At 44.9% G+C, this 24,878-nt stretch overlaps 1 protein-coding gene across 1 annotated transcript in view; it reads right to left on the bottom strand.

The window, feature by feature from the left end:
- IARS1 (isoleucyl-tRNA synthetase 1) overlaps positions 1 to 24,878 on the bottom strand; it is a 548,404-nt gene that overhangs the window by 200,522 nt on the left and 323,004 nt on the right. Inside the window, exon 21 of the mRNA XM_078661397.1 lies at positions 1,233 to 1,324. Coding sequence (XP_078517523.1) covers positions 1,233 to 1,324 — 92 coding nt within the window. The remainder of the gene's footprint in view (positions 1 to 1,232; positions 1,325 to 24,878) is intronic.

Raw genomic sequence — 24,878 nt, 5'->3', positions numbered from 1 at the left:
CTTGCCAACTGTTAAGACTAGACTTTTCATTTAATTCTTTCAAAATATCATAGGACTAAATTTCAGATGGCATTGTACGCTTTTTACACTCATAAGCGCAATATACTAGAGTCTGGAAGATACATACATACATACTGCAGGGGAATTCTCACTGAGGTGCAATTCAACTACAAACTGAGTGTTATTACAACAGCTCACATCCTTCTCCTGGACTGACCATTCTATTTCCCTCCTACATATCAGAGCATCCGTCTAACATGCCACTTAGGCTCCTCCTTCAAAGTGGAAGTTAGATGTTGGACAAAGAACATGTTTTAATGAACTGGCCAGTAAGCTCTGGTTCCCAAGTTGACTGGCCACTACCATACTAGATGTTGTTCTACATGCTGACCTTACCGATGCTTGCAATCAAGCTGTAAAGATGAGTTGCTCTAGACAGGTTGTACCGTGTTCCATGGACACATTCTTTTAATTCAACAAGTTTATTAGCAATCTAGTGGAGAGAAGGAAGAGTTACCTTCTTTTCAAAGGAAGGGGACTATTCCTAACAGGAGTGACCTAATAGCCGAAGGACATGGAATAGCAGACTGGAAGAGGCTGCAAGTGTGACTGCTCAGGAGAGCTATGGTCACTGCCCAAGGAACAAAACACATACAGGTCAAACAGAAAGGAGTTGCTCCATTGCCTTCAGCTATTGAGGAGGGTGAACTTGCAACAATCTTTATCCTCCATGTCACAGGGTTCCTGCAATAGCCCTCTTCGCAGTACAGTGATACAGTTCGACTAGCAAGCCACGGTCCCACAGTTGGCATAACAGATTCAGGTCTACTATTACCTGGACAGTGTCTTAAAGGACACATCCTCAAAGATGCCCAAAAGCTTGGAAAAGTGCTTTGTTGGGTCATTGAGGTCTGTTTACATTCCTTGAATTTCTGAAACTCAAAACACAGACACCGACTCACAGGGCACCTTTACTACATTGATCAAAACCAAAATTCAAATGCTGTTAAACGAAGCAGTTGCAAATGAAGTACAATGTTATGAGACCCTAGCAAACCAGTGGTGAATGGCTATAGCCTAGTAGCCTCGGACTGCCAAAAGATTCCAAAAAGGTCTCAAAAATGGCATCTAGAGAAATGATTTAAATTAAATTATAAATATTTCTCAAAGATGTATTCATGAAATACAGGTATCAGAGTAAATAAAAATATCATTCACATTAAATTACATACCTTTAGCCTCCTGCGATTCATTCGAACATACCAGTTTGTTAGCATGTCCACAAACTTTACTAGTCGGGGCACAACTGTGAACAATCTGTAGGCTGGAAGCAAATGACACAAAGTTAAAAAATTATATATATATGCGCTTCCTTTAATAGAATGTTTCCTCTTCATGCTTCATAGACTCAGACGTACGTCTCTACTATGAGTGACTAACCCAACCATACCCAAAAAACACTTTGTTTTCAGACACATGCACTTCTGAAGACAGAGGATGAACAAAAGAAAGAGAAAGTGCATACAATCAGATGCAGACTTTAGGAAGGATTCAGGATGATAAATGTAAGGCAATCAGAAGGAGAGAGTGAAGCATATGTGATAAGTCTAAACGCACTACAAAGTCTTCAAGTTAAAAATAAATCTCGGACTAAAGAGGCAGGCCATCATTGTCCATAGTGAATCTTTGATTTGCTTATTTAGATCACCTGGAGAAATGTCACTGCTGTTATTCTCTACACAAAGCTTTGCTGTTAACAGATTTAGCAAATTCTGTGGAACAGAACTTGTAAACATGGCGAACAGAAGCACAAAAGAGCAGATGCAGTGGGTTAGGGCTATAACTGTCCAAACCTCTTGAGAAGACCATGGTATTTGTTACAGAACACTTACCGAGTGCCTAGTTGGCCAGTACATTACCCATACAGGTCCAATTTCAGGCCAGAGAATTATTACATATAGCTATCCCTCACCACCAGGTGCGTTAGCAAACATGACTGAGAAGAAGACTACTTCCCAGCTAATCATCCTGCCTGGGTCCTCTTAACTGCCTGAAGAAAATGTCACTGCCCTGCAGAGTTTAGTGTCCTCATGAACCCTAAAGTACCCCAGGAGGGTTCAAAGACAAATATAATACTCAGACAAAGCAACATAGAACTTTTCAGAGGTGGTGCATTGAAGAACTTCATTGAAAGTGGTACATCCTGATATAGGATTACTTCAATGAAAACTGACTGTTTAAATGAAGTGAGATTACCTCATTGCGAACTCATAATTTCTTTACTGCTAATTAAAGATTCAAAAAGGAAATAAAACATACAAGGACTAGATCTACAACAATACTTTGATGGCACACACCTGTGAAATGTTCTGAGCAGTGTTTCTGAGTGCTATCACAACCTGTTTGTTTATGAAGTATCTGGCTTTCAGAGACAGTGGTCTGCACGGAGGGGTTTCATACCTGAGTATTTTACTGTTAGAATTGCTCTGAAGAATTCCAATTTGGCTGCGCCTAAAATGGTTAAGTTCCTCCAAACAACTTTTATTGAAAAATAAACACAATTCGATGAAACTTGAACAATTCTGTTTAAATGAAAGCTGATTACCCCACTGTTTTGCAGCTAGCCGTTGGCGGTGGTTAGTTGTATTGTGCAGTGTGAGCGAGCGAGGGAGCGAGCGAGCGGGGAGCGGCTCTGTTGATCCTGATCCTGTTGATCCTCTCCACCATCTGCAGCGGTTCGGCGGCTTGTGCTCTCTTGGCTGTGCCGCTGCCGCTCCGCCGCCTTACCGAGACCACGACCGGCTGCGGCTGAGATTTCAGGAGTGGCGTGCTGCGAAGGAGAGAGGCGAACGCCTAACGCCCCTCCTCCCTGTCCCCGCCATCATCAATGTAAAAATCGGCTTTGCTGCTATCAACCGCCCCTCCAGGCCCAGCTCCAGACAGGGGTCGGTGTGCAGTTCCTAACTGAACCGCTATTGAATCGCCCAGGTGCCGGGCGAGGCGAGGCGGAGTGTGCGCTAAGGGATTTGGCTGACCTCGAGGCCGTCCGAGTGGAGGAGTGACGTGGAGACGAGGTCAGTTGGGGGTTTAACCCGGTCTCTCGAACTCCACAGGGAACAGTGCAAACTGAAGAAGCTTTGATTGGTTGCTCTCATTAACTCCTGATTGACCTGCGCTTTTGATCAAGCTAGACCAATTCCACAGTTTATTTCGAGGTGATTGCAGATGTGGGGGCGAGCAGGGGTTGAGTTTCTTAATCAATAATCCAGCCCCCAGTCTTTTCTAGCTGGTTCTGCATTCGGCTGCTCCACCTCAAACTTACCCTTAATATATAGGAGTGTGCAACCACTTGAAAGGGCCTCTTATCTGCAACTCAAAAACAACTCTAAACAAAACAAAGCAATATAATTACGGCTAAATAATGCGCTCTGGCAAGGAAAGATCATTGGGCTCCCCTAAGAAACTAGCACGAACCCGAAAAAAACAAGCATCCAACCTACAAAAAAAGGCCTGTGTAAAAGCGCAAATAAAGGAGACTACTCAGCCACTAATTTCTCCTATTGCTAGGATGTTTGAAAAATCAACTAAAATCCCTCAGAAATTTGAATTTATGAAAGATCCAACAACTGCACTTATGACTATGCCTATGCCTATGCAACCGGAGCAAGACATTAAATCCTTACAGTCACCACTTATACCTATAAATGGAACAAAAGCATGGAATGTGATCCGGGACTCAATTGTTCAAGTTGGAAATAATTCTCCCGCTAAGCTGCAAGTTAATTCAGAGGGAATAGACCCTCATATAGGCCTAGGAAATGACCATCTATTATGTAATCTATTTGAGCAAGAACTAAAAAAAACTGCCTAGGGGAAACAGTGGATTCCGTAGGGCCCCTCAATCAATTTAATGTTATACAGGGAGCTGCTCATGAATTGGTTCCGACATCAGCACAAGCTAATACGATCATAAATCATAACAAATTTCTTACCCCCTTAGATTTATTTCTGCCACCTAAACCAGATATTAAGAATGCTTTAATAGGAGCAAAATGTCCGCATATATTTGAAAACCATTTTGCAGAAGTAAACGACAGGGTGTTAATGCAAAAATGTGATCCACAGGAATCGTTACGGCACTCAATGAATGGTCACTTACAGAGCCCCGAATGTTCTACCAACGAAAATGGAAGTATGCAACAACAATCATCTGCAACTGATATGGTATTAGAATTAGCAGATGGATCCGCAAACAAAAATCATTCAAATTTACTAGATCGATCATTAATTACATAAGAAAATACTCCTTGTCAACGAAGTGGAGTATCTCCAAAGAATGCATCACCAATCAAATATAAAGGCTCTCCTGACATTGCAACGAAGAAGCTTGCTAACAACAATTCCCTAAATAATAAAGAATTACATTTTGAATCAAATCCGAAGCAATTAGGAAAAATGGATGCCGGATCAATCTGGGACATTCACTATCAAACCTCTGTACTAACTCTGGAAGCTTTAGCCTCTCAGTCACAAAAAATGGACATTCAAATTGATATCCTGGGCCTTATGGCAAAAGCAGTTGCTGGAATTGAGAACAAAATAGCTGACCTTAACAACTTAATAATAAACGTCCAAGGAAAAAAAATCTCCAACCTGCATTGAATGCACATGTGCTCCAATAATAACCAAACTAGAATCAATTCCAGATGTAGTTAGCACAATACTGGAGGATGTCAAATATGTTATTCACAAACAGATTGTAGAAGATAGGTAGGGGTTAGAAAGCCAACCTAGGAGAAATTCAACATCAACAAATACACAGGAGCAACCGACCAATCTGTTCATTAAAAATTATGATAAATCTAATTTGAAGAATCGAGGAAATCCAATAGATGACTTATTACATACTAAGGAAAACTACAGCCCAGAGTAGTCAAGTGTCCAAAATACCGGATAAGAGGCTATAGTGGCTTTTGAATGAACTAAAAGACAAAAAAAGAAATTAAGGAAAGCAAGAAATAGGGTAATCAAGGAAAATAGGCTATCTATTGAAATAGAATTACCCAAAACCAACAAATGACGAACTAGAACACCTGATCCCTCCATTAGCAGACCTTCTACTATTCCAAACAAAAAAACCAAACAGAACGTATCAGTAAAGGAAGGAGAACTTAAGACGCAAGAAACTAAAGAAACAACTAATAACATAGAAGAGAACATAATGTCTATTAACCGCAAAAATGTCGATCAAATAACTTCACATAGAGGGGATCCTAGGTCATCGCATGCTAACAGCTCAAAGAACACAGTTGAAGCGACTGCATATTACGACATTTTCGCAAAACCGTTTGCTCCTAAGTTAAAACCAAGAGTGCATGAAGTTAAAACAACTACTGACCTACTCTCCAGAGCATACGAGGGTAAACCTAAACCACTATAGGAGAACCAAACAACAATAAATAAAATTAATTCAAATGGATGCATAATAAATTATTGTACTCTTTTCGGAATTGACCATGATCAAACCCAGAGTATGAGTAAAGATAACAGGGTCAATCCCACAAGAGTATTAGGAACCTTGGTGCCAAAGGACAATGACATGCATAGCCACTCGAGTCAACTTGTCCAAATTCAAATCGAATGCAAAGAAAACAACCCATCCAATCCATTAAGAACCTGTCAAAAACATGATGTTTTGCCAGTAGATAAGGAAATGGGAAATAAAGGTCTAACAATAAACCGCACCAAACAAGATGAAACGCTTAAAGATCTGAATTATATTAAAGTACAAGAAAACCTAATTATTGGAAAAAGAGGTAAGAACCGGCAGATCACCTGCATGGAAAACAGCAGAACGAGGAAAAATACTGGGGTAACAACTATAAATAACAAAAGGACCACACAAATAGCCCTCAAACCTGTATATGAATCCAGAGGTCCCCATGATATTTTAAATCGAGGAAATATCCTCCGACTTATGGGAAACTTACCAAATCTAAGTAATATATCAACAGACGATATCGAAACAGTAGGCTTTCAATCAAATTCTGAAGGCACTTTGCCAATAACTCTGATAACAGTACCCATCGGCCCAATTGCAGACTCAATAATGAAGGAGCATGGTTGTTTCCGTGATTGGGGCATAATAATAAGTCAAGTCGGTCCAAAGGTTTATCCAACACCTCTCTTATATACTGAAAGTAATTCCAAAAAATCTCTGTCTGATGAACCTAAAGCAGTGTTTTCCGTATTAAAAAATCCCCAGGGGACAATAAACCGTGAAGTTGAATCTTCTTCAATGACAACGAAGAAAGCCGAAAGAAATGAAGTAAATGACTCGTGGATTAAGGTATCCCTTCATGGCTCCAAGGACCACTGACAAAACTTACCCCAAACTCAATCACAAGAAAATTACGGGGTAGTGTCTAACTTGAAGTTATGCTCATGGAATATTAATGGCATTTCCGGTCAGCGGAAGGAAGCTAAAATCCGAAGTATTTCAACGGAAATCCATATAATATTACTGCAGGAAACATGGGCAATAACCCCCTTTATGTTAAAACATCACACAGGTTACTTTGAACCAGCTGTAAAACATCAGAAATTTGGCCGGCCCTGTGGAGGATTAGCAATTTTTGTATCAAATGACCTTAATGCGAAACATGAGTTAATTTTCACGAACAATCCTAACCTTCTGGCATTAAAAATCCATTATAAACCTGGTATAAATATTCCGAATAAAGTTTTGACTCTAGTAAATGTATATTTACCTCCGAACAGGTCTTTAAAGAATACGCTGATCAGTGCCTTAAATAATCTATTACTAGAACAAATATTGGATGAGCCTCTAGCCGACTATATCGTTACAGGGGATTTTAACACCAATTTGCTAACGCCCCTAGCGAATTTGTGCAATCTCGAAAATCAACAATGGGCAATCCCTGACCAAATAATGGACCCTAATCACATTAGTCGATCTAATAAAATCGGGGTAAAGTTGGTAAGGGATATGGAAGCGTTAGGTCTAAGAATATTGAACGGCAGATTTCCTACTGATTCTCCACCGGCCTGCTCATTTCATTAAAAAAATTGCTCTTCCCGAATTGATTATACCTTGACGTCTTTATCTATATTTCATAAGGTGTTATCCTACTTCTTAATCAAAATGATGGAAAGCGACCACAGCCAGCAAATTATCGACATCAACATAATATGTCCAAAATCTAAACCTTTCCTGACAATACCTGGAGAAATCTGTTCTGTTAATTATACGAAACTAACATGGAAACCGGCAGACATGAACAAGATCACTGCAAGGGCAAAAAAGCTGTTGATGGATTCCATTGAACAATGGGAAAACTTTACACACAAAGTAGTTACGGATAATTTACCATCTATAATCACCCAAGAAAGGAAAAGCTCATATTGTAAAAAAGGGGAAGATGCAGTAAATATTATCTTTTTACCTCATGCTATAAGGAAACTTAGAAGGCAACGAAATAGACTGAGAAGACACCTAAAGAGGACGCCGTCTAACAAAGATATAGGAGCCTCATTGGCGAATATCAATTGCAAACTAAGGAAACTGATATGGAATGAAAAGAACAAAGCAAGACAGGACCTATGGACAAAAATATTTCATGCAAGCTCAATGGCAAATTCAAGGGAGTTCTGGAGACTTATGGATGGCTTATCTAGACCAAAGAATCTGAGAATTGGATCAACTTTATCCAAAGAAAAATGGGTAACTTTTCTACAAACTCATCTCAATCCAAACCAAGGAACTTTGATACAACCTAATGTCGAAAGTTCTCTAACAAAGAATTGCAAAGAAGGAGTGACAGACATGATTATAACTCCCAGTCAAGTGGCATGATTGATAAAAAAACTAAAAGATGGCGCCCCTGGGCCAAATGGCATTCCCTTTGCATTATTTAAAGAATCGCCCGACTTTTGGTCAAATCATCTTACAGCTGTTTTTAATAATGTGGTCGAGAGAGGGGAAATACCAACCTCATGGAAAGGTTCGCTTATAATCCCAAAATTTAAAAAAGGCAACTGGCAACAGCCAGAAAATTACCATCTAATTACCTTACAGGATTCAGATGCAAAATTGTTTGCCAATATTCTTTTAACAAACCTAACCGAGTGGGCAAAAGAAGTGCAGGTAATACCCCCAAACCAAACAGGCTTTGTCAAAGGTCTTGGAACAACAACAAATCTTTTAATCTTAGCAATATTAATTGAAAAGGCAATAAGTGCAAATCTACCTTTATATTTGTGTTTTGAAGATTTTAAATCTGCCTTCGACTGTGTTGATCGCGAGCTTCTTTGGACCAAGCTGGCAAAACAAGGAATTCCAGTCAAACTTTTAAAAATGATTAAACTTTTGCATTCTGATACTTGGGTTAGAGTGAGGATGGGTAATGGCTCAACGGTAGCTAAAATGATTCCAACATCGAAGGGGCTTAAACAGGGCTGTGTGTTAGCTCCCCTACTTTTTAACTTATTTTTATCCGATCTCACTTCTGAACTTAATGATATTAACGCCCACCCACCAAGGCTGGCTCAAATTCCGATATCAAACCTGCTATATGCGGATGATGTTGTTCTAATGAGCTATACAAAGGTGGGGATGCAACGACTGATCGACGGCATACCTAAATATTCCAAGAAAAACGGCATGCACATTAATGATGCAAAGACTAAAATGATGGTAATCACCAAAAATGGACGTTTAAAGCATGCGCATACCTGGTTTTTGGAAGGTAAAAACTGGAACAAGTAAATTATTACAAATACTTGGGAGTAACTTACAGCGATAATGGTAAGTTCATTCATCAGAAAAATGAAATTACAAGGAAAGCGAATTCCATTACCGCCGCATTTAGATCTATCCAGAAATCCATTGGAAATTTGTCTTACCGCCCTCTATTAAAATCAATATCAGTTAAACTATTGCCTTCCCTAACATATTGGAGTGAGGTGCTCAATGGGAGCGATGCAGAGATTATAAATATTTCGGTAGCAAATACCTATCGTCATTTATTTTCACTCCCTAAGAATGCCCCACAATCACAAGTAAGGTTGGAATTTGGTCTGAACGACCAATTTTGTGCAAGAAAAGGAAACATAATGAAGGTGTGGAATAGAATAAAAAAGGATTATGACAACGAAATGTCCCGCCTTCTTTGGCAAGAAGCAAGCACCAACCGCTCCCTAACTATTTTCGCAATCAAGGACTATGGTTTAGCTCCTATTTGGAACAACACGATCAAACAGGAGAGTTTCAAGAAGACAGTAAATAAAATCACGGACTATCTTTCTTTGATAAAGGACAAAGATAATTTTACTAAAAGACACCATGCGTGGCCAATAGTAAATGGTTTTAAGAAAAAGAAGATCCAAACCTATTTGGAAACATCATGGACGAAAAAAAATAAACAAATCTTTATGAATGCTAGGTTTGGTATCTTTCCAGGCTCATGTCATTTGGCACCATGGAAAAGACCCGAAGAATTCAGGGCGTGTACGCTTTGTAAATCTGGTCAAGAAAACATCATACACTTAATGTGCCTTTGCCCGAACCTGGAAGTCGAAAGAAAAGCTGTTCTTAAGAAACTATTTAATGAACGTGGTATGATTTTAATTAATCAAACAAACAAATAAACATGATTACCCCACTGATAATTGATCATTATTTTACTGTTAAAAGAAGACAACACAATGAAATGCAAGATGCAAGGTCAACAGCTATCACAATATCATGGGGCCCTAATGAAAACAGCCTTTCAACACCTTTTAAACGTTATGTGCTGTGTTGCAGAAGTACGCATAGGACTACTATGAGAATGTGGTTTGAGAGGGGATGCGAATCGTCTCCAAGTAATAACATCACCATTCCGTACCAGGTCCAGCTAGGTCTCAATAATTTAGGCCGGAGTTCAGCCACTGAGTAGCTGCAGCACACAGTAGACAGGCTTAACTAAGGAGAAACATGTAAAACATTTATCAGTACCAAAACTGTTAAAAAGGAGAGAACAGACCACAGTAAAAATCTCATTCTAATTTATAAAACTAGAGTAAAATGTAATGAACAAAGTGACACCAAGACGAAAAAAATTGAATGTAGAGGACCAGAAATATGACTTCATAGGTCTTAAGTCAAAATACAGCTTCTAAGCGCAAAGCGTCAATTGCGGTTATCTGTCCACCGGGTCCAAGTTAAAAGTCAAGGCCGACTGCGAGATAATGCCGGACCGGTACAGGGACCACGATTGTGCAGGTTAAAAGTCTACCTTATGACTTAGGAGATAATGCCTACGGCGTGAGGAAAAGTCATCACATAACAAAGATGTTTTTCGAGAAGGACTGGTGACTTTGCCATTACCAGCCAGTTGTTCAGGTACAGAAATACATAGACAGCACTTTTGAAAAAACATGAGGTGTGGTTATAAGCACAAACAACAAGACAATGAAGGTCAGAGTTGGAACCCAACAGTAAACCTTCTGTAACACGAGCACAGATATTTGGAAGATGGAAATTGGTGCCCTAGAGGTTCAGGGACGCCAATTAATGCAGCTACAATGGTTCAGGGATAGTCATTTTTAGTAGATAACAATTATACGATAACCGAGTCATGAAAAGTGTATCACTCAGTGCAACAAGGAAAAGAACATAGAACAGAAATGCAGAGATTCAGTGCCAAAAGGATGTGGCTCTTGTGAGAAGTTGGCCTGATATATGATGCTCACTAGTTCTAGTGATCACCTTGTACCATGCCTAGCAACCCTTATGATGATTGGTTGTAAGTCAACCTTATAGACCAGCTATCCTAGTGGTAGCGTGGACAAAGCAGTCTTAGGCTAAACTCTGTAAAGGCATGTGAAGCGAGCTGTTTTACCATATACACTCTCCTTGAATACCAAATGAAAGGACACCACACACATATATATTGAAAATATATATATATTTATTTACTACAAGTATCCCCTATACTCTTTATGAGCACAGAAGCAAACGCGTTAAAATAAAACAGGGTTTAAATACACAAAAGTTGCATAATATGGATAGGCCCTGGTGGCCCCTAAAACCATATACTAAAATAGTGGTATAAGGACCACGTATCTAAAAGGGAGAAGGCCTAGGGCCTTGGTGATCGCTGGGACTTCGAGGAAGTAGCAATAGTTAGTGACCAGGAGGCCCACGGGATGCAAGGGTGCAGTGCTTGAAGTTACACGCGGGCGCCCATAGACTTTCAATGGGTGCGTAAAAAGTACAAAGTTACTGCAAAGGGAACCTTCCGGATGGACCAGAACCTAACAACTTAAAACCTAGACACTAGAGATGTTTCTCTCAACAGGAGCACCGGAGTGCCAGCGTTACCTCACCCACAGGAAGCGGGTGCATAGGGTTCAAAGTGCGTCGGGTTTCGTCGTGCGGTTCAATGGAGCCTGAAGAGGAAGACGCTGCAGGCGGCCAGTCGAGAAGAGTTCCGGTGGATCCAAGGATGGATCTGAAGATGTGAAGACCTGAAAGCAGAGGGGATAATGTTCAAAGTCACTAGCCAGTGACTACCGTGGAACCAGGAGGGAACCAGGCGATGTCGGGTGCCAACAGATGAAGAAGGGAAGCTTGTCTCTGCAGCCACGTGGACACGAAGAGGTCAGCGACGTCCAGGAGTCGATCACGAGCTGTCCCACGCAGGCTCTCGCTGATGGCGGTGTCGGCAACTTGATTGAAGCAAACAAGCCTTGGCAAAAGCAAGTCACGCAGGAAGGGAAGAAAGCTTGTTGCTCTGACCAGCAAGGTCAGAGGGGCTCCTCCTTTTTACAGGAGCGAGGGCCAGTCTGGAGCAACCAGACCAGCGGTGTTGATTGTCGATTTCGTCGCCAAGATGGCCACTAGCCAACGGGCCAGTAACCGGGATAACATGTCGAGTGGGAAAATGCAAAAGGGCCCCACGCAGATCGTGGAGATGCTGGGGGGCTGATCTCCGGTGCAGATGCTGCTCGGTGGTGGGGCTTCTCAAACCCCAAAGCACAGCGTTGAGGGTACCTCGGGTGCTGCGCAGTCAGCTTCTCGGGGGTCTTACAAGATGGCCGGTCCCACGCCTCTCGATGCCTCCACGGGTCTCTTCTTTTCAGGAACTGTGGATCGGGCTGTGAGATGTCTGGGAATCCAGGTCTTGTCGGGCTCTGGGCTCGGGCTCCGGCGGGAGGCGGCGGCAAAGCAGACGTCGAGTTGCTGGATGGTGCCTGTATTCCCAGGGTGGTCACTCTTTGGCCACAAGGGAGATGCTCTTCAGTCTTCTGTGCAGCAGAATGTCGAAGTCCAGTTTTCTTCTTAGTTTCAAGTCGAGTTCAGGATGATCTCAAGTCTTAGGACACAGCTCCTACTCTTAAATCAAATCTAGGGGCCGGATCATCTACTAGGTCCCTCCTCTGGGTGGGACCAGGAAGGGGGGTGGTTACACCCCCTTTCCTTTGTCCAGTTTCGCGCCAGGACTGAGGCTGGAGAGCCCCAGGACCGGTTTGAACTGGCATATGCACAGTGACACCTTGTGTGCCCCAGGCATGTCTCATTCTATTCAGCCCTCCCAAACCCACTACACAAAATCCTGTCTGGAGTGGTGCAAGCACTTCCCCTGACAGGAAACCCTTTGTCCAAGCCTCCCAAGCTGGAAGGACTCCCAGCAGCAGGAGGTCAGACTTGTGTCTGTGGTGGCAGCATCCATTTTGTGATGCTGAGGCTCGTGTTTAACTTTACCCGGGTTTCAGGTTAGGTACGTGTCGTGTCCCTCTAGAAGGGTGGAATGCTACCCCCGTCGCCAGAATTGGCGAGGGGGTAGTATTCCAATTCGTATGACACCTTACTCGACATGTTTTGATAAAGCCAAACCAAAGATAGCATTTAACAGCGAGGTTCATAATGCACTTAAGAGTATATGGTATGGCAATATCATGAAACAGCTAAAGGAATGTTGTTCTGAAAGCTGCAGACAGGCTCAGCTCATGCCAGAGCACCATCTCACATGAAACCCAGCACTCTGCCTCCAGGATTGTCGAGGCCTTCCATAGGAGTGGCTTATAGGTTAACATGTGTCCACATAGGTTAGATATAGATATACTATACCCAAGTAAGAGGTAATTACACCAACTTACCCCAGCTGAGTGATCAGCCAGTTGTGTCAAATAGCTAGGCCAGGCCAGGGGTGGCACAATACCTGCTGCAGCCCCTGGTAGGCCTTGGATACACCTATGCCATGGGTACCTAGGGTACACTGTTTCAGGGGCCTATAAGGTGAACCAGTTCCAATTGGTAATGCACCTAGAGTGCATTGGCATTAATTTAGAGAGAGAACAGCAGGCTGTGGGTCTGATTAGCAGGCCCACAGCCACATTAAGTCAGAAACCAGTGAAGCAAAAATCAAACATTTGGTGTGACCATAGGATAGCAGACCCTACTCTCCTACACAACCCCCCCCCCCAAAAACGCAGGGACATTAGACTAACCTTGACCAGTTGTGTCTTCATGTTCTAAGTGGAAGTACCTGGAGAGACCATCTGCATTACCATGGTCAGTCCCTGGGCGGTGCTCCACTGTAAAGTCCATCCCCTGTAGGGAAATGGACCACCTGAGTAGTTTGGGGTTTTCACCCTTCATCAAAACCCACCTCTTTCAGTAACCGCACCTCTTCTTCTTTGGTGCTCTCTTCTTTTTCTGCCTTTAGCTTTGCTCGCAGCGCCGGGACGCCCCTTTGCTGGGGCAGCCGAGCGCTATACAAATCCCAATAACATTAACATTAACATCTGATTAAGCCATAAGAGGGGCTTATGGTCAGTCTGAATCTTGAAGTGAGTCCCAAATAAGTATGGTCTCAACTTCTTCAGGGCCCACACCACAGCAAAGGCCTCCCTCTCAATGGCTGACCAACGTTTCTCTCTAGGGGTCAGCCTTCTGCTAATAAAAGCAATGGCCTGGTCTTGACCATCTACATTAAGTTGTAAAAGCACAGCTCCCACTCCCAACTCAGAAGCATCTGTTTGGACAATAAACTCTCGAGTAGTCAGGACTCTTCAGGATAGGTGCAGAGCATATGGCCTTCTTCAGGTCATCAAATGCCTTCTGACAGCTTACTGTCCACTGAACCTTTTTGGGCATCTTCTTGGATGTCAGATCATTAAGCGGAGTCACAATGGACCCATAGTTCTTAACAAACTTCCTGTAGTACCCAGTCAGGCCCAAGAAAGCTCTGACCTGAGTCTGGGTAGTTGGAGGGGACCAGTCCTTGATGGTCTGGATCTTACTCTCCAGTGGTTGAACTTGGCCTCCACCTACAAGGTGGCCCAAGTACACAACTTTACTCTGCCCTATCTGGCACTTTGTGGCCTTGATAGTGAGGCCTGCCTTTTGCAGAGCCTCTAGCACTTCCTTCAGGTGGACCAGGTGATTCTCCCAGGTGGAGCTGAAGACAGCAATATCGTCAAGATAAACTGCACAAAAGTCATCCAACCCAGTAAGGACTTGATTCACCAACCTTTGGAAGGTGGCAGGTGCATTTTTCAAACCAAAGGGCATCACCACAAACTGGTAATGACCTCCTGGGGTAGAAAAAGCAGTTTTGGCTTTGGATTCCTCAGCTAACCTGATTTGCCAATAGCCAGCTGTCAAATTAAATGTGCTCAAATATTTGGCAGAAGACAATTTGTCTATGAGCTCATCTGCCCTTGGAATAGGATGTGCATCTGTCCTGGTGACAGCATTGAGTCCTCTGTACTCCACACAGAACCTCATTTCTCTCTTTCAATCTTTGGTATGAGGTTTGGGGACCAGAACCACTGGGCTAGCCCAGGGGCTCTCTGAAGGCTCAATAACACCTAATTCCAGCATCTTTTCCACCTCAGTCTTTATACAGTCCCTGACATGGTCAGGTTGCCTGTAAATCATGTTCTTCACAGGAAGACTGTCACCAGTGTCCACCACATGGGTACACCAATTAGTCTGACTGGGTGTCAAGGAGAACATATGTCTATACGACTGTAAAACTTGTCTGCAGTCATTTTGCTGATGTTCAGTGAGGCTGCCATCCAAGGCCACACCATCAACTGAGCCATCTTCAGGGTTCTGAGTCAGCAGGTCTGGGAAAGGGTCACTCTCTTCCTCCTTCCCCTCATCTGTAGCCATGAGCAAGCCCATGTCTGCCCTGTCAACATATGCCTTCAATCTGTTGACATGGAGCACCCTGTGGGGGCTCCTGGGAGTGTCTAGGTCCACCAAGTAGGTAACCTCTCCCTTCTTTTCAACAATGGTATGGGGTCCAGACCATTTGTCCTGGAGTGCTGCTGGGGCCACTGGCTCCAACACCCATACTTTCTGTCCAGGCTGGTACTCAGTCAAGACAGCCTTTTGGTCATGCCAAGCTTTTTGTAATTCTTGGCTGGCCTCAAGGTTTTTGGATGCCTTCTCCATATACTCAGCCATCCTGGAGCGGAGACCAAGTACATAGTCCACTATGTCTTGCTTGGGCTTTCTGAGAGGTAACTCCCATCCTTCCCTCACTAGACATAGGGGTCCTCTTACAGGGTGCCCAAACAACAATTCAAAGGGGCTGAAGCCAACCCCCTTTTGTGGGACCTCTCTGTAAGCAAACAGAAGGCAGGGTAGAAGGATGTCCCATCTTTGCCTGAGCTTTTCAGGTAATCCTTTGACCATACCCTTTAGGGTCTTGTTAAATCTTTCAACACACCCATTACATTGTGGATGATAAGGAGTGGTGAACTTGTAGTTGACACCACATTCCTTCCACATAGCTGTCAAGTATCCTGACATGAAGTTTGCACCTCTATCAGATACTACTTCCTTAGGAAACCCCACTCTGGAGAAAACTCCAAGTAAGGCCCTGGCCACAACAGGAGCTGTTGTGGTCCTAAGGGGAATTGCCTCTGGGTACCTGGTGGCATGGTCCACCACCACCAGTATGAATCTGTGCCCAGATGCTGTAGGGGGATCCATTGGACCTACAATATCAATCCCCACTCTTTCAAAGGGGACCCCCACCACAGGTAGTGGTATCAGGGGGGCCTTTGTGGTGCCACCTGCTTTGCCACAGGCTTGGCAGGTTACACAGGAGCGACAAAACTCCTTGGTATCTTCAGACATGTGAGGCCAGTGAAAGTGAGGGACAAGCCTGTCCAAAGTCTTGTTCTGGCCTAGGTGTCCTGCTAAAGGAATATCATGGGCCAAGGTTAGAAGGAAGCCCCTAAATTGCAGAGGTGTAACCAACCTCCTGGTTGTACCAGGCTTGGGGTCTCTACCCTCTGAATAAAGGAGCCCATCATCTCAATACACTTTATGGGTACCATGGGCATTCCCAGCAGCCTCAGCAGCAGCCTGCGGTCTGAGGGGTTCAAGAGAAGGACCGGTTAACTGAGCCTGCCCCAGGTCTGCCCTAGAAGGTCCCCCTGTCCCCAGAAACTCAACCTGGTCAGGTTCAAGTTCTTCAGGGACAGTTCCTTCAGGGGTCTCAAGATCATCTTCCTGGGAAGGCTGATCCTCACTTGTAGGCAGGTGGGAAGGCACTGCCTTAACCCTCCTGTTCTTCTTCTTGGTAGGTGCTTGGTCCATTGTTCCAGGATCCAAGACCTGAGGTTCAGAGAGGCACTTTTTGGCCTGTGACCTGGTCACAGCAAGGACATTTGATGATATCCCTAACATCTCTGCATGAGTCCTGTACTCTACTTCTGACCATAGAGAGCTCTCCAGGTCATTGCCCAACAAACATTCAACTGGGAGATCTGCACTAACCACAACTCTTTTTAGGCCAGTTACCCCTCCCCAGGAGAAATTAACAATTGCCACACTATGTGTAGTAGTGACATTGCTGGCATTGGTCACCAGGTAATTATCACCTGGTATGTATTGTCCAGGGTCCACAAAGCTAGGCGTCACCATAGTGACACTGGCACATGTGTCCCTGTATGCTTGAGCCACTTTTTCATTAATCAAAGGTGTCTGCCTGTACTTGCCCAGATTACTGGGGCTCACAGTAGTGGACACATCTATGTCCACATAAAAAATCAGAACAGCCTGTGTAGGGGTTCCGACTAGGCCAGACTCTCCCTCAGTTCCCAAGGTGATACCCACTACCCCCTTAGTTTGTGGACCAACACTGCTGACTGTACTATTGGGTGCAGGTGCCTTAGGGGCTGCAGTGTTGGGGGCTCCACCCTTTTTACACTCACTGGTCCAGTGAGAGGTGTTTTTACAGGTACTACACCAGGGTTTCCTTTGACCTTCTTTCTTCTTCTTCTTGGAAGTTTGGGACCCACCCTCAGTATTAGTTTAGGGCCCTGTTGAAGACTTCTAGTCTTTAGCTTTCTGCTCCCCACCCTTCTGGTCTGCCTTCTTTTGGTCACCACCCTGGTTCTGGTTCTGGTTCTTTTGCTTAACCTTGGTTCTAACCCATTTGTCTGCCCTCTTTCCCAATTCTTGTGGAGAGGTCAGATCTGAGTCAATCAGGTGTTGATACAACTGCTGGTTCTGACAATTATTTAAAATTTGTTCTCTCATAAGTAAATTGTACAATCCTTCATAGTCTGTAACCTTACTCCCCAGCAACCAGCCCTCCAGAGCCTTAGTGGCACATTCAACAAATTCAGACCAGCCCAGAGCATTCTTCAGGACCAGGTAGTTTCTAGAATCCTCATCACTAACTGTGAGGAGTTTGTCTCGGCCTCTACCTTCAAAGGAGAGCCACAAGATTGCTGCCCACTGCTCCTGAGGGATCTGCTGTACTCTGCAGGCTCTCTCATGTGCAGTTATCCATTTGTGTATGTCATCCCCAGCTTTGTAGGGGGGCACAATCTTACTCAGGTTTCTATTGTCATAGGACCTGTCTTTATCCTTAGGGATAGTGCTGCCACCAGTGGATCCTAATCCACTCTCTCTAGGCTGTCTTGCTTTAGCAAGCTTCTCTTGGATCAGGGCTACTTCTAGCTCTCTCTTCTGGATCCTAAGCTCAGCCTCTCTCATTTTGGCCTCATGTTCCTTCCTCTGAGGGGTTGTCATTCTCCTTCTGGAGTGACCATGAGAACCTCTAGAAGCATGGGAAGTGTCAGATTCACCTGAGTGATTCCTTCTCCTCCTAGACTCCTGGTTAAGTCCACTTGGGGGACTGAGTGGGTTTAACCCTGACTCAGTCCCAAATTGGCTTAAGTTAGCCTGGCTAAGTCTCCTGACTGCTACCTGACTAAGTCTCTCATCATCAGAATCCCTTTCTTCTTCCTCCTCTTCCTCCTCCTCATCCTCAGGCTGAGTATCTCCAGTGTTCTGGTTTTCCTCATCTATCTGGACGACAGGGACAGGGGCATTAGTGTTATCATCTTCAGAGGGAGAGCCTCCTTCTCCAGACCCTTTGGGGTCAGGATTGGAGGTCTTTAGAGCTTCAGACTGGTCTAAAAGCTCTCTGAGGTGTGCTGTGGTAGGGTTCTGACCCGTCCTGAGACCTCTTAAGGTACACAGCTGCCTCCTTTCTTTAAAGTTTAACATAGCAAATTTGGATGGTGCCTTTGGAGGGTCACTCTCAACAGGGACAGGTCCAGTGGACCCCTCTGCTCCAGACATTGCTCTAGTGTTGGTGGATATGTTGCAATCTACCTACACTGGTGTTTACCTACTAAACCTATCTAGTAGTTGTAGTCAGGGTGTGCTACTCCCTATCCTCTACAACAACTAAGTTCAGTAGAACTTAAGTATACTAGTCTTGTTTTATATGTACCTAGCAGGTACCTGTATGATCTTTCAAATGATATTTTCAAAGATTGTAATGGTAAAACAACAGCAAGCTCAAATCCCAACCGCTGCTCACCAATGTGAGAAGTTGGCCTGGTATATGATGCTCACTAGTTCTAGTGATCACCTTGTACCATGCCAAGCAACCCTTATGATGATTGATTGTAAGTCAACCTTATAGACCAGCTATCCTAGTGGTAGCGTGGACAAAGCAGTCTTAGGCTAAACTCTGTAAAGGCATGTGAAGCAAGCTGTTTTACCATATACACTCTCCTTGAATACCAAATGAAAGGACACCACGCACATATATATTGAAAATATATATATTTATTTACTACAAGTATCCCCTATACTCTTTTTGAGCACAGAAGCAAATGTGTTAAAACAAAACAGGGTTTAAATACACAAAAGTTGCACAATATGGATAGGCCCTGGTGGCCCCTAAAACCATATACTAAAATAGTGGTATAAGGACCACGTATCTAAAAGGGAGAAGGCCCTGGGCCTTGGGAATCGCTGGGACTTCGAGGAACTAGCAATAGTTAGTGACTAGGAGGCCCACGGGATGCGTGTGCAGTGCTTGAAGTTACACGCGGGCGCCAATAGACTTTCAATGGGTGCGTAAAAAGTAGAAAGTTACTGCAAAGGGAACCTTCCGGATGGACCAGAACCTAACAACTTAAAACCTAGACACACGAGATGTTTCTCTCAACAGGAGCACCGGAGTGCCAGCGTTACCTCACCCACAGGAAGCGGGTGCATAGGGTTCAAAGTGCGTCGGGTTTCGTCGTGCGGGTCAATGGAGCCTGAAGATGAAGATGCTGCAGGCGGCCATTCGAGAAGAGTTCCGGTGGATCCAAGGATGGATCTGAAGATGTGAAGACCTGAAAGCAGAGGGGACAATGTTCAAAGTCACTAGCCAGTGACTACCGTGGAACCAGGAGGGAACCAGGCGATGTCGGGTGCCAACAGATGAAGAAGGGAAGCTTGTCTCTGCAGCCACGTGGACACGAAGAGGTCAGCGACGTCCAGGAGTCGATCACGAGCTGTCCCGTGCAGGCTCTCGCTGATGGCGGTGTCGGCAACTTGGTTGAAGCAAACAGGCCTTTGCAAAAGCAAGTCACGCAGGAAGGGAAGAAAGCTGGTTGCTCTGACCAGCAAGGTCAGAGGGGCTGCTCCTTTTTACAGGAGCGAGGGCCAGTCTGGAGCAACCAGACCAGCGGTGTTGATTGTCGATTTCGTCGCCAAGATGGCCACTAGCCAACAGGCCAGTAACCGGGACGACGTGTCGAGTGGCAAAGTGCAAAAGGGCCCCACGCAGATCGTGGAGATGCTGGGGGGCTGATCTTCGGTGCAGATGCTGCTCGGTGGTGGGGCTTCTCAAACCCCAAAGCACAGCGTTGAGGGTACCTCGGGTGCTGCGCAGTCAGCTTCTCGGGGGTCTTTCAAGATAGCCGGACCCACGCCTCTCGATGCCTCCACGGGTCTCTTCTTTTCAGGGACTGTGGATCCGGCTGTGAGATGTCTGGGAATCCAGGTCTTGTCGGCTCTGGGCTCGGGGCTCGGGCTCCGGCGGGAGGTGGTGGCAAAGCAGACGTCGAGTTGCTGGATGGTGCCTGTATTCACAGGGTGGTCACTCCTTGGCCACAAGGGAGATGCTCTTCAGTCTTCTGTGCAGCAGAATGTCGAAGTCCAGTTTTCTTCTTAGTTTCAAGTCGAGTTCAGGATGATCTGAAGTCTTAGGACACAGCTCCTACTCTTAAACCAAATCTAGGGGCCGGATCATCTACTAGGTCCCTCCTCTGGGTGGGACCAGGAAGGGGGGTGGTTACACCCCCTTTCCTTTGTCCAGTTTTGCGCCAGGACTGGGGCTGGAGAGCCCCAGGACCGGTTTGAACTGGCATATGCACAGTGACACCTTGTGTTGCCCAGGCATGTCTCATTCTATTCACCCTCCCAAACCCACTACACAAAATCCTGTCTGGAGTGGTGCAAGCACCTCCCCTGACAGGAAACCCTTTGTCCAAGCCTCCCAAGCTGGAAGGACTCCCAGCAGCAGGAGGTCAGACTTGTGTCTGTGGTGGCAGCATCCATTTTGTGATGCTGAGGCTCGTGTTTAACTTTACCCGGGTTTCAGGTTAGGTACATGTCGTGTCCCTCTAGAAGGGTGGAATGCTACCCCGTCGCCAGAATTGGCGAGGGGGTAGTATTCCAATTCGTACGACACCTTACTCGACATGTTTTGATAAAGCCAAACCAAAGATAGCATTTAACCGCGAGGTTCATAATGCACTTAAGAGTATATGGTATGGCAATATCATGAAACAGCTAAAGGACGTTGTTGCGAAAGCTGCAGACAGGCTCAGCTCATGCCAGAGCACCATCTCACATGAAACCCAGCACTCTGCCTCCAGGATTGTCGAGGCCTTCCATAGGAGTGGCTTATAGGTTAACATGTGTCCATATAGGTTAGATATAGATATACTATACCTACGTAAGAGGTGATTACACCAACTTACCCCAGCTGAGTGATCAGCCAGTTGTGTCAAATAGCTAGGCCAGGCCAGGGGTGGCACAATACATGCTGCAGCCCCTGGTAGGCCTTGAATACACCTATGCCCTAGCTACCTAGGGTACACTGTTACAGGGGCCTATAAGGTGAACCAGTTCCAATTGGTAATGCACCTAGAGTGCATTGGCATTAATTTAGAGAGAGAACAGCAGGCTGTGGGTCTGATTAGCAGGCCCACAGCCACATTAAGTCAGAAACCAGTGAAGCAAAAAGCAAAAATTTGGGGTGATCATAAGATAGCAGACCCTACTCTCCTACAGCTCTGAGAAAGCATTTTGAACTTTTCAGGCACAATGAACAAGTTCAAAAGGTGGAGATCCAGAAAGGGTCTCGGACCACTGTCTTTTCTGTCGACTAAGAAGTACACTGGATGACTCAACAGTTTGTTGTTATCAACTCCCAACTGGTGAAGAGGGGGGGGTAGTCAGGGAGGCTCTAAGGCGGCAGTACTCAAAGTACGGCCCGCGGGCCAATTGCGGCCCGCCAGACCTCTCCTTGCGGCCCCCCAGGGAAAACAAGAACAGTCACGGACTTGACCATTACTGCTTTTGTGATTCCTCGGGGGGCCGCATTTACCTAGAAATGGGCATGCGCAGACAATTAGTGTCTTGCATGCTGACCTGCGCCCCCGCCCTCACCTACTTGCATGCTGACCTGCGGCCCCCGCACTCACCTGCCACTTTGACGTCATAGGATTGCGTCCCTATGTCGCGGCAGGTGAGGGTTTAAAAAGAAGGCACTACAAGTTGCTCCCTTTACCTGCCCTTGTCCACGCCCACCTACGTCGGATTCACCACGGCGCGAATGAAAGCAGTGTGTGCCCAACTGAAGAAGATGAGATTTAGTGCCCCGTTGAAATAAATGGTGCCTCTCCGAAACAAGTAAGTGTATGCAATTGGCATCACTGTTATTGCTGGTCATCTGTTTTTTTTGTTCTATTTTTAGACCTAATTAATAATGCAAAATGTAAACATATCCTTCGGGGTTTGACATAAATGTGAAGTTTTTCTTCGGGATCTTCGAGGGGGCTAAAATGTTATATACATGTTTATTCCGTGGTTTTGCATATTTATGTATGTGCATGCGACAGTAGGTGGCGCTGTTCTTTTTAAAGTACATTGGAGAATTGTGTGTTTTTAAACTTACACGACCAGCATCAATAAACAGAGCGTAGCTGTGGTGCCACTCATGTTACATTTTAGCGATCATGGGACACATTTCTAAACGCAATGCACAGGGTTGGTATCCAATCTTTGGGGAGTACGTGAAGATTGAAGGGGTGCATGTTACTCAAAGAGGTTTGGAAGAAGTGGAGCGTGAGGGAAGCCGTCACTGCTGTGTGTGGAAGTGGCCAAGCAGGTCACTGGTTTAGAATCTACTTTTAGTGCACACTTGGGGCAAAGACGGAGCCATCCCTCTGTAAGGCAGGGCCCTTTATCATGATCTAGTGACGAGAGAACTCCTCCGTGAAGCTTTTGTTTTTGTGCGTGTGTTCAGTTCTATGCTTGACAGTAACATGGTGATGGACCCTGTGTACATACATGACATCGACACTGCCTGTAATGGAGCGTGGTTTCAGCTGCTAAGTACCTCAGACTGCAAAAGCCCACGAAAAAAAACGTTTAAAAAAATCTCCTCTGGAAGAGTCTTTCACCAGTCCAGAGTGCCAATAACACCAAATCTAAGATATTTAGGGCCTACCAGAGGCTGCAGCTGTGGCCACTGGCTATCCTCTTGCAACTCCTAACATTGCTTTTGAGATCCCTGACCCCACAAGTGGCAAATCAGTGCCAAGAACACAGCAGTGGTAAGCATTTATGGGCATAAGGAGCTATTTGTTATCACACTAATAGTGAATAATATCTTATTATTCACTGATAGCGTAATGCAAATTGGAACCAGGAGCTGGAATGGGACATTTACTGGCCTCAGGGATAAGTAAAAAAAAAGCTTTAAAGTGTGTGTTGTGTCTGTATGTGTGAATGCGTGTTTGAATGGATGTGTGTGTGTGAGTGAGAGGGAGACTTAGTGACAGGTAGTGAGCAAGAATTAATGAAACTGACTGTCAGTAAGTGAGTATGAGTATGTCTGAGCATGTGAGGATAAACCAGTTTTTTTTACTCTAGCTCCGCCCCCACTGATCCCGCCCCCACTAACCCCACCCCTAACAGTGCGGCCCTCGGCCACAAAGCACACTGTAAATTTGGCCCCCCGACAGAAAGTTTGTGAGTACCCATGCTCTAAGGCAACAGATGCAGTAGTGGAAGAGGGTCTGCTACAGCTGCTAATGGCACCTTCTGATCCACGCCTGCATCAAAAGGAGAGGTACAATGAAGTGTCAGGAGTAGCGGCTATGGCTATCTCTGCAGTGATAGCTGAGCTCTGGACAGACCCTGAATTTTCTGTATCGGTGATGGTACTGCCTCACAGACAAAACCATGCCACAGACCTGTTATTCTTGAAGTGCTATAGGGAGGAATCAGCTTTTAAACACAAAGTTGATCGCCATCAAAGGGCATATCCCTTAGAGTGGCTTTCATGACTCGCGAAACAACAGTCTAACGCAAACAGGTATGTCCACATAATAAGGATGCTCTATCCATGGGCCTGGCTTGGCCTGGCATCTGCAGAATCCAAGTCACACTCCAAAATCTGTTTTGAATTATCCAATCCATCACTGACCAATTTGGGAAAGGGTTTCTACATGTCTTCCAGTAGGCTTATGGCTGCCATTCTTGCTAATTCCCACAAGAAGTGCAACAGTAACCCAGCAGGCATGCGTAATTCTCTGTACAGAGAGTGAGACTGCCTGAAACAAAAACCTTTCAGACCACAGCATCTAGATGTTTTGACCCTGTGGTCACAGGGGGCAAAGGCAAAACGTTAGGGTTCATTTTGGAAGATGAAGCTTGAACCACCAGGCGCTCTTGAGACTAGAGTGCAGGCAAAAAACAAGTGGGTCACCCACAGCAGGCCTATGACATTTAGAAATGTGCCTGTGTACTGCTGCACCCAATAAAAGTTTTTCTTAGGCAGCCAAGACAGGTTACAGTAGAGGCTCAATGAACAGAAGAAAGGGCTTTGCAAATGAAGAAGTACATTATAAGACCACAGTCTAATAATTAGGAATAAGTCATGTCCAGAGTTCCTGCAGCCTTGAGCAACCCTGTGGTAAAGGAGGATACAGTCTTTCTCAGGGCTCAGAGCCGAGAGAAATGCCCTTTCCAGGATAGGTATCTAGGACATTTTCACTTTCTAAGACATGTATCAGAGTAACAAAGAGGAAGCAGATGGTGAGCACTTGGAATCATCATCTTCTGTATAACACATGTCTATGGGTGAGGAGCCAACTATCTCCTCCACAACATAATGGGCCCTAGTTCTTCAGTTCAAATTCTAACTTTATACTGCTCAGATATTTCAGGCAACTTCAATGATGTTCCAGTAACAGTTAAGAACGTGGGGTTGAACCCGGCTCCAGTGGACGACATCATGGATTGCGTCAGACAAACA

The sequence above is a fragment of the Lissotriton helveticus genome, chromosome 9 (genome assembly GCF_964261635.1).
Source record: "Lissotriton helveticus chromosome 9, aLisHel1.1, whole genome shotgun sequence".
Taxonomy (NCBI): domain Eukaryota; kingdom Metazoa; phylum Chordata; class Amphibia; order Caudata; family Salamandridae; genus Lissotriton; species Lissotriton helveticus.
This window is presented reverse-complemented; position numbering and strand designations above follow the sequence as displayed.